At 54.6% G+C, this 10341-nt stretch overlaps 1 protein-coding gene across 1 annotated transcript; it reads right to left on the minus strand.

The window, feature by feature from the left end:
- Positions 1 to 268: 268 nt before the first annotated feature.
- Positions 269 to 6353, minus strand: TNFSF4 (TNF superfamily member 4). The gene is made up of 3 exons (XM_068164540.1): positions 5808 to 6353; positions 4032 to 4074; positions 269 to 2340 (listed from the first exon to the last, which is right to left on the minus strand). The coding sequence occupies exons 1-3, from the start codon at positions 6003 to 6005 to the stop codon at positions 1982 to 1984; spliced, it is 600 nt and encodes a 199-aa protein (XP_068020641.1). The 5' UTR covers positions 6006 to 6353; the 3' UTR covers positions 269 to 1981.
- Between the last annotated feature and the right edge of the window lie 3988 nt (positions 6354 to 10341).

The following is a 10341-nucleotide window of genomic DNA, read 5'->3' on the forward strand; positions in this document are numbered from 1 at the left end:
CTTGCTGCCCTGGGCACATCTGTCCACACCAGCGCCGGGGCCTGCCCTGGCTGTGACAGCCCATTATGGGGAGCACCAGCCCTGCACACCCTTGGGAAGAGCTGAAACTGAAGCCAAATGGTAAATGAAGGAAAGAATGTGACCATTTCCTCTCCTTTTCATACCAGTGAAATTGTCTGCTGAAAAAAACCAGAGTGAACCCTGTCCCCATCCCCTGCAAGTGACACTGGAAGCCCAAAGGTTACCAAGGAAACTTTTATTAGCCTTTAGGGAAGGAAACACATTCTCACTTCAACCAGGGAGTGTGACAAACCCTGAGCTTAGAAGCAGCTGCTTTTGGTCCTGGTGCTGGGGAGAATGGCCAGAGGAAGAAGCCCAAAGCCTCCCTTGCTGCTGGGGAGGGGCATCCTGCAGAGAGTCAGCCCACGGCTTCTCAGCCCCGAGATGAGAAACAGCTGCCCCTTGGCGCCACCAAGGTTTTCCTTGGGGCTATGGCTTGGGCAGGGAAGTTCATGAAACGTGTCAAGCACAGAGGAAAGCACAAGGGAAAGCTCACCAAGGGCTGGAGGATTTCCTTAGCTGCCTTTGTCACCTGAGCCTGAAGGAGTGCTCAGCCAGGAGTGCATCAGCTGGGGACGGCACGGTGCCTGTGCGGCAGGAACGCTCTGGGGCACTGGGAGCTTCTGCAAGGAGGAGCTTACCACTGGCACCCCAAAGCCTGGCCCCCTCCAGTGTTTGTAAGAAATCTGAAGTGACATTCTTGTGCCTATAGTATAAATACATAAATACTTCCAACAAAAGGCTTTGCAGTGCACAGCCAGCAGCCAGGTGCTGAAACGCTGCTGGGGTTCATTGCAGCCAGGTAGTCAACTTGCCTCACTTCAACCAAAAATGCAACAGCCACTGGCTGTGCTCAGGTCACATGCTGCCTGCAGCATGGGCAGGGTAGAACTTGTCCTCAGGAAGAAGGATGTGCAGCCCAGGACCACCAAGAGCAGTCTCATTTCAGCAGGAGCCAGGCAGGGGCCACGTGGCAGCACAAGCACAGGGTGGAGGTTGGGCCTGTGAATCTCTCTGCAGTGCACACCTGTGTGTCAAGGTCTGCTGTGAGCCTCGTGGGAGCCATCTGAGCCCTCCCAGAGGACAAGGATGTGCACTCAGTCCATCAGAAAGAGTCTTCATGGTTTTTCCAGTCTCTCCTGTGCCTGGATCATTTTGGGGTCAAGCCAGTCTGTCCGCATGTGTTTGGAGGAGATTCTCCTTCAACTTAACGTCTCCAAGAGCTGCTGTCAGGACATGAATGCTCATCAAATGTTCCCTTGGCTCAGGCCTCAGTTGTCTGCAGGTAGCTGGGACAGCCAGTGGCCCTCCTCTCTTAAAGGCTGCTCCTGAACCCCTCGTGGTTAGTGCAGGAGCTGCATTCCTGCCGTCCCGTGCAGTCCTGTTAGCTCATGTCAGAACACCACCTTCCTTTGCTGGCCTTCAACTCTCAGGGAGCATTTGTCTGGATCTTGCTGCCTCTTCCCTGTCTTCTGCCTTGCCAGGCAAAGGGCTGTTGAGCACAGCTGTTCTCCTCCAAATGGCTTCAAGGCACATGAGTTATCTTCCTGGTTTACCAGGCTTTTATTTTAGCAGACACGCAGCACGTTTGTCCTTTGTACAGACACTGCCTCCCTGCACACTGAGAAACCCAGAGCCCCTCTCAATATCAGCTAAGCTCAGGGGACTTTTCTTTGGCTCTTACCTGTCCTCAAGGGCTCCACACTTTCCCCAGCATTAGAAAGATGCCTCCTAGGCAGAAGGGCAGCTGCTCAGAGCTCCGAAGTGCACTCATGCAAAGCCCATTTGCACCGCGGTTTGTCTGCACTCCAGCCGAGGCTTTCCATAGCCACAGGCAGGGGAGGGGCCGGAGCAGTCTGGCAGTGCAGGTCCAGCCCGTGGGAAGGAGCCTCCCACGTGCAGGTGTAGGCAAGGCTGAGCTTTACAGCTGGCATTTCACATTGTCATCGACAGGGCTCAGTAACACCAAGCTGAAGGACAGGCTGATGATGGCCTCGGAGCTGGTCAGCAGGGTAATGTTGTCGTGTTGGAACAAGAAGAGCACCGTGACGAGGCTGACTGCGCTGCCGCTCTCCTCCACAGTTTGCTCCCAGAGGACGTGGGGCTTCTTGTCTGTCTTCATCAACGTCAGCTTTAGCAAGCCCTGGACAGGGAAATGGATGTTGCCCTCCAGGGACATGAGGTAGAGGCCATCACAGGGCACCATGATGGAGCCATTTCTGATCTGAATAGAGCCTGCTTCAGCAGTGAGGTTCACAGCTGTTCCCTTGACACTTTCACCTGGAACAGAAGCAAGCAAAGGTGATTCCATGATCACAGAATCATGGAGTGCTTTGGCTTGGAAGGGACCATAAGGCCATCTAGGCTAACTCCCTGCAGTGAGCTGGAGTGCTCCTACCAGCTGGAGCAGGCTGCTCAGAGCCCCATCCAACCCGACCTTGAGTGTTTCCAGGGCTGGGACTTTCACCCTCTCTGGGCAACCTGTGCCAGTGTTTCACCACCCTCAGTGTTAAATTGTTCTCCCTTATATCTGGTCTGAATTATGACAAATGTCTTCTTGGAAATGGGTTGGTTTATGTGGACTGACCGCAGGAAAGGTGGAAACAAACAGGAGAGGGAAGAGAGTGACCTAGAGAAGAGGGTAGAGCAGAGCTGCAATACCATTTACTCTAGACAGGCTCCAGCTACAGCAGACATTGCCTGCTTCCAACTGCTAGGAAAGCTGAGCCTTTTGGATGACAACTCCAGTTCACATGAATCATTCCTCCAAGGGAAAAAAAACTGAACCAACGACAGCAGATGAGGAGAGGAGATGTGCTTTCTGTGGAGGTGCTGCTGGCATAAGCTCTTTGGGTTTGGTTTGGGATTTTTGTAACAGAATACAGGATGAAAGAGCAGCACAGAGACAGAAATGGAACCAAAACATCAATGCAGAGCAGAGTCAGGAGAAATTAACCAGAGCTTAGCATGAAAGCTTTTCTCTAGGAGCAAGCAGTAATAGTTCCCAGGGCTACGTTGGAAATGTTTCCATGACAGCTGTTCCCGAGCTGAAACATCAGGGACCAGAGGACCCCTGGCAGGCAGCACAGCCCCTCCAGGCTGAGGACAAAGCTCTTTAGCTTTTCTCTCAAGAGCATAGGTACTTACGGGGTTGGGCTCTTTGCCAGCCGACAGCGCTGAAGCAAAACAATCGACGACACTTCTAGTATGATTTATAATTGCAGTGTTTGCTTCTCTGGCTGAGGTGTGCCACCAGACAGCACTCGGTGTGCCACTGCTGCCTCTGCCACCCCCTGTGCTCTCATTCTCCCCTCCCCAGGCAATCATTTACGCTCTCCACAGATCATCGACTTCAGAAATGCCCCAGGGGCACGCAGGGTCTACTCAGTAAATTATCAGAAACAGGTTTCTCGTTCTCTTAGAGAACAGAAGCTTGTTGCAGAGGGTAGGGAAGGACTGCAGAAATTCAGGCAGATTTTCAGCGTTATTTTCTTCCACTCACGGAGTCACGCTGTTTGGTTTTGGCACCTCACAGGTCTGGCCCCTCTCCCCCAGACTGCCCTCCTGCCACCTTTCTCCATCACAAGAGCCAGCCATCGCGGTGACACCAAGCGCTGAACAGCCTCTGGCATTTTATGTGCCGGTGGGGCAGGGCAGGGACACCGGGAGTCCTCCCGGGTACCGAGAGGAGCCCTCCGGGGGCACCCCTGTACCGGGGAGCTGCAAACGAGGGAAGCCGGGAGCCTCCACCTAGTAGCGGGAGAAGCCTTCCGGGGAGAAGCCTGTCCCGGGAGCCCCCCGCAGAAAACGCTGGGGGAAGCCGGGAGCCGTCCGGCACCGAGGCACCGGGTGCCCTCCCGAGATGCCGGGGAACGCTGCGCGGTAGCCACTGCCGCGCAGGGGCAGCGCTCTGTGCTAGCGCCGCTCGCGGGAGACCTCCCCGGGATGCCCGCTGCCCGGCGGCTACCTACCTGTGTAGCTGATGTAGGTCCACGCCACTTCGTCCTTCTGAGGCTGGAAAAAACAAGAAGATAAATCCTCGTTAAGGCCCCGGCCGGGCTCTTCGCTCCCGCCGCTACCGCTTTCGTTTCCCAGTCGGGACCGGGAGCGGGAGCGCGCCTCCGAGCACAGCGCCAGCAGCCTGCCTTGGCGCCGCTGCCGCCCGCCTTATTCGCTTCGCTATCGTGGGTATAAAATACGATTCCAGAGCGGTGCCCAGCCCTCCGGAGCACACCAGCTCGTATCCTGGCGAGCAGCAAGGCAGGAACTCGGAGCGCACAGCTTCTTAGGCTTCACCCCTTTGACGGGCAGCTGGCAGGGCCGGTTTGCAGACCTGGGCTCCAGGGGTGCACCCAATGCCTCCCCCTCCTCCTGCGGGCCACTCAAAGGCGGGGTCTGGCTTCATGCTTCGTGCACCCTGGGTCAGGCTGCTGGCGGATGCACATCTCTCAGTGCTCTCTGAGAAGTGCATTAAGATGTTTGAAACTGATGCGCATTTCAGGAGTATAACTGAAACGGAGACTGCAAATACCAGAGTGTGCAGTATCTGACTGATCAGAGACACCAAACACCAGGCTTCCCCATTAGATTTTAAGATCTGAGCTTTGCATCTCAAACCCATCCCTCGTTTTAACCACAGGAGGACCAAATCTGCAGTCTCTTCACAACCACAACTCTTCGGCATCATGCCTGAGTAGAGAGTGAAAGGTTAGCCTCATTGCTCCGTGTTCCTCTCCTTACCTGTGCCACGGGTGGGCTGGTGAGGTGTGTGTTGGGCTGTTTTACCTCTCTGGCATCGTGGTTTAGAAGAGCAGAGCAGCCCCTTCCCTCCGAGCACAGGGGAAAGGTTGGAGTGGAGAATGAGCACGGACGTGCAAAGCTGCAGGCTCGGTGCTGTGCTCTGGCAAAGGCAGGCGGCAGGGGAAGGAGGCTGAAGCCAGGCTGCCCTGTGCAGTCTGTTCCGGAGCGTGCGGAAGGTGCCGTGTGCCGGCGGTGGGAAGGGTCTGGTCTGGCACCCTCTAGCGCTGCCACAGCTGATGTTCTGACGCTTGCTCCGCTGGCAAGGCTGGACTCGGCTGCAAGTTTTATTGTGCAGTGGCTCTGGTGGGGCACTACCTCCCCCGCAGTGACTGATCTTATCCATTGCCTCAGGAGCTTGAGCCTTACACTTGCTCTATTTCAAGGCACCTAAATGCCTCAGCGCTTCCCTCTCGAAGTCCAGCACAGGTGGGCTGAGAGTGCTGAAGGGTTTTGGGGGTCTTGACAGAGCTGCCACGAGCTGCGTCGCTTTCTCACATTCCTCCCTGCACGCGTAGCGCATTGTAAAACGCAGCCTAGGTTCTGATTCTTCCACATGCACTTGCCGAAAGCAAACATCTCCCAGCCCACCCCCAACCAACCCCACCTGATTCAATGGAAATACACAGGAGTCACTGAAAGTCGGGGAAGGAGCAGGAAAGCAGCAAACCCCCCGGGGGCTGTGCGAAGAGTACTCTTGGAGCAACCTACCTTCCAGACAACCTGTCCTCAAGCCCTGCTCTGGGCAATACTGCACCTTGCTTTGAAGTCAGGCAATGCAAAGTAAAAGGCCTGGCAATCACTAAGGAAAGGATTAAGAACTTGTTGTTTGAATAGGAAGAAATCTAAAACCTTTTTTTCTCTCCCTAAAAACTAAATTTCAAAATCAATGAATAAAGCCAATAGAAAGCTCTGTAGGCCAGCAGACAGGGTTGAACATAAGCTCTTACCATTGAGGGTTGCAGAGAACTTATACCAAGGTAAATCAAGCAGGCAAGCAGTAATATCCACTGAGCAGCTGCAGATACGAGGTGCAGCGTGTTCCTAACCTGTCCTCTTTGCCAGCTCTTCCACTCATCCTCTGCAGGTTCCCTTCTATCATCCATCCGGTCTTGATCGCTCAGCTTTTCATCTGGCTGTCCTTCCATCCCTACTGTGATACCAGCAGCTGCTGGGGAAGGGGCCAGGAGCACGGCAGGAGCCTGAAGGAGCAGGAGGCAGATGAGCTAGGAGTGCCTAACGCATCTGGAGCAGAGAAATGAAGCCTGCACCTTCAGGAGACCTCTTTATGTGCGGAGAGCAGCAGGCGGGGGAACTTCTTTGTGACTAATATAAATTTCCCCTTCCTTCCTTTCTTTCTTTTCTTTTTTCTATTCTTTTTGTGTACGTGTGTGAGTGTGGGGGCGGATTTATTGCATTCCAGTTCAGTTTTGAGTAAGGGCCTTTGAAAGTAGATGTGTTTATGTCTTTCATAACTTCAGCTATGGATGCTTTGAGAGATCTGTTTCCAGCAACAGCTAAGAGCTGGCTGGACAGTGCTCGTCTTCGCACCACCTCTTGTCAGTCAAAGGTCTCATCTCTCTGCTCAGCCTCAGGAGCAGGGCTGGCTCCCTCTCTTGTGAGCATCACAGAGTGCTGCTGAAGCCACTTCGCTGTAAAGCGGCAGCGAATACGAAGGGATGTGGGACAGGTGGACAGCACAAAGAGCTGGAGAGTAAAACAGGCACTTTCCATTTCTCTTCACCTTTGACTTCCGTCTTTTAAAGCCATGGGATGCTGCATGAAGATTACAAGGGAGAAAGTGGAGAAGCCCTCAGGGAACATCCCCTTTTTTCTCACCCACTGAAATCTGGAGTCCAGGGGACGTAGTCAGAGTGGCATCCAATCGAGCATACTGCCAGACCCTCAGGCACCAACACCGCCCCTTCGCTCGGGCTCCTTGTGACATTTGCTTGTGATGCAGAGCTGCTAAATGTCACTTGTTGGTAGCAGGGACCACCTCCTGTGCTTACTCTGCACCCTTTCCGGGAGGGGCAGTCCAGCACTCCTCTTTCTACGACTTTTTTTAGCCAGAATTTGTCCTCATTTAAATCAGCATATCGTGACCGAAGTCAGGTGCTGCCTCCTCCCAGTGATGCTTGAGCCCATTGGGAGTGTTATCCTCTCTCGCTCTTTCAGGGATGAGTCGTCAGAAAGTTTCCCTTCCCCAAAACGTGTTCTCACAGCCCGTCGGAAGGCACATGTCCTGACAAACACCAGCTCTGCATGCAGAGAAGCCAGAGCAGCATTCTTTCCTGTGCTTTTCCCTCTGATCTCTAAGCAAAGATTTTTCCTAGAAAGGTAAACCAAAGGAAGAGAGGAGAACAGCAGCCTGCCACGAGGACACCCAGCCTTGGCCACCTTGCTCCTGAAAAATAACCTCGAGCTGCCGGTAACTTGCGGACTGAGCCAAGAACACACCGGTTTGGCTCTCAAAAGCAACCCAAAATCCATGGTAATTACTGAAGGAAATTCCAGCTTCCACTTTGCCATTGGCTCTTGAGAGCATGGAAATTCTTGTCCCACTGTCACTAGTGGCCACTCACCAAGGGACGCTGGAGCCCCAGCTGAGCCCCTGCTGGACGAGAGGCTGAGGGAATGTGGAGGAGATTGCTCCTGTGGCAGGTTGTTGCAGATCTGTGTCTAGATGATGGTTTAGGAGGTCCTTAGAAAAACATTCACCCTACTCACAGCCTTGGTGTCCATCCATAAAGGGTTTGGTGGTGTGGCTGAGCCCACCAAGACCTTGGAGATGAAGTCTCAAATATGACTTTAGAGCAGCTTCCTTGTGGAGAACAAGTGCAGCCCTGGATCCTTCCCCCACGGCTGGGGGTCTCAGCTGCCTGCAGTGCAAAAGAATGGCAGTGATGTCTGGGATGCCAGTCCCACTGGAAAGGCAAGAGCTTGGGTGGGGGGCTCTCCAGGCTGGACAATGACTGAGCAAGTGCTTTTTCATGCCTGGGAGTCCCTGCCACGGGAACATCTAAGGGCAGTGTCCCCTGATCCCCATCGCTTGTAGTCCCCACAGCTGAAGTTGCAGCTGAAGAAGGCCGGCACGGAGGAGAGCTGTGGGACCAGGGATCTGTTCCTGCCTGTAGTGAGAGTCACCAGCAAGTGGCCGCAGAAGCAGCCAGCTGTGGTCTTGCACAACCCACCCACGAGCGTGTCAGTGTTTCAGTGGGGAGGCAGAGAGCAGCGGGGAGCAGGCACGGCCGTCAGCGCGGGCAGCCGGGGCTGCTGAGCTCCGTGCTCCCCACGGAAAAGAAAACGTGGGATTGATGCCGTTTGCTGCTTAGCTCCCGCAAGCAGGGCAGCGAGCTGAGCCGAGGTGTTCCCCAAGCCCTCATTCTCACAGTTTGTGTGCCTCTGAACCAGCCGGGGCGCTCCCCTGTCTCTGCCCCCTCCGTCCCTGACTCTGGACCTTGCGCTGGTTTGGTTTCTAAAGCCCTAAAAAAGATAAAATTGAAAAAGAAGAAGATAAGCAATAAAAGCAGTCGTCGGGTGGGTGGAGGCTGCGCCTGTGTCTTTCCGAAGTCGCCCTGTCATTTCTGTCCTCCCCGAGTGCAAGTGTCGCTCCGCCAGGGCCAGCGGCGCCCAAGCTGCGTTTCCAGGACTGCATCTAGCGCCGCGCCCGAAACAGGAAAGGGGACAGCTCATGCAGGGGCATCACCAGCACCTATGCACAGACCATCTCTCGCAGTTCTAATCGCCCTCACTTGCCCTCCTGCCTTGCATCTGAAAAGCCAAGTGTCATGCAAATTTGGTGGCTCCAGACGCGTGCTGCCAGGGACCCTGCTCTCCCCGCTGCCGGACCCGCAGCGCCTCGCTGCTCTGCCGGCTCGCCGCACACGCTGGCAGCTGACAGAATTGCTACTGAGCCAAATTAATTTGGTCCCTCTCTTCCACAGGGACGAGGGGTAACGGACACAAACTCCAGCACAGGAAGTTCCACCTCAACACAAGGAGGAAATACTTCACTGTGAGGGTCCCAGAGCCCAGGAGCAGGCTGCCCAGAGAGGTTGTGGAGTCTCCTTCTCTGGAGCCTTTCCAGCCCCATCTGGATGTGTTCTGTGTGACCTGCGCTGGATTCTCTGCTCCTGCTCTAGCAGGGGAGTTGGACTCGATGAGCTTTGGAGGTCCCTTCCAACCCCTGACATCCTGTGAGCCTATGACCTTAAAGCTGTAATGTCTTGGGTTTTTTCCTCCACCCTTTGCAGTGATCATGGCAGCCCAGCCATGGGGCAAGCAGGCAGGCTGGGGAGTTCCATGAGCCTGTTGGCACTCTGCAGCAGACCCTGGTGACTTGGTCGTCTCTGCAGCTTTCCAAAGAGGTGCAGCTCAATGGCACATACAGCAACCACAAGGGCTGAAGGAAACCAGAGCTCCTCGGCAGTGTGCCTTGCTGGGGGTGAGGGGTGTTCTGGCAACAATCCAACATCTCTTACCTTAGGCTGTGGTCCATTGGCTGAGGAGCTGAAATCTTGTCCAAACAGTGTTGGTTACAGCCAAGGCTGAATCCTGCACTGCCGTCACTGTACCAGGTCTCAGATGCAGCTCAGAGCCCCGGCCTGACAGTGCCCCTGTGCTCCAATCAGAGAGACAGGGAAAAGAGCAACCTCACCAGGAACCACAGCCCCTGGCTCGTGCAAAGAACCACACTTGTGCAGGTCCTTGCTGGCATCCTCCTCGGTTTGGTTCCCATTTCCTGAGAAAGTGCTGTCACAGCCCTGAAGAGAGGAGCTGGGGACTACACAGGAGAGCTTGCTCTCACCTCTCAGAGGAACAGTGGAATAACAGATTGAGTTGTTTGTAAAGATCAAGTAGGAGACAGGAAAGGTCCAGCAGCGAGTCCCAAGAACAAAGCCTAAGGCTGTCTCGTGGGGCAAGGAAGCCTCCTGGGCAGCCCTGGGTGTTCACTGTGCTCTCAGTTACAGTTCTGACTCCTATTTCATAATATTCTTAAAGCATGGTCTGTACAAAGCTGCTGCTCAGCAGAAGCAAAGCTGATTGAGTGACTGCTGCTGGTTTGTTATCAACATGGTAGGACATCCCTTGTCCTCCTGGGGCCTGCCCTTCTGCAATGTGCCCTGCACCTTGGGGGTACTCTGGTCCCTCTGGCAATCCAAGCAGGAGTGAAGACATCACAGGAGTCAGAACTGCCCGGCTGGAAAAGACCTTAAGATTGCGGAGTCAAACTGCAGCCTAACACCTCCCTGTCTGCAGCTGTTCAACCGTGGCCCCAAGCACATCATCCAAACACCTCCAGGGACGCTGACTCCAGCACTTCCCACAGCTGAGAGCTGGCCTCTCGGTTGGAATAGAGCACTAGGAGAGCAGTGCTGTTCTGTCACTGCTGCAGCCAAGGAACACAACTTCTGTCCAGTGCTGGGTTGTTCTCTGTGTGCTTATTTCCCACCATGGCTGTGCTTGCCTCAAGAGCAAAAG

This window comes from Melanerpes formicivorus, unplaced genomic scaffold (assembly GCF_026170545.1).
Source record: "Melanerpes formicivorus ecotype bairdi unplaced genomic scaffold, bMelFor1.0.p_v2 SCAF_81, whole genome shotgun sequence".
NCBI lineage: Eukaryota > Metazoa > Chordata > Aves > Piciformes > Picidae > Melanerpes > Melanerpes formicivorus.

Bases quoted from the DNA above. Each gene is read 5' to 3' on its own strand.
- TNFSF4 (XM_068164540.1), bottom strand. From the start codon at position 6,005: ATGGAAGGACAGCCAGATGAAAAGCTGAGCGATCAAGACCGGATGGAT. The intron at 4,075-5,807 runs GTAAGAGCTTAT...TGTTTTTTCCAG, and splicing joins GTTCTCTGCAACCCTCAATG to CCTCAGAAGGACGAAGTGGC. The intron at 2,341-4,031 runs GTAGGTAGCCGC...CTTCTGTTCCAG, and splicing joins GACCTACATCAGCTACACAG to GTGAAAGTGTCAAGGGAACA.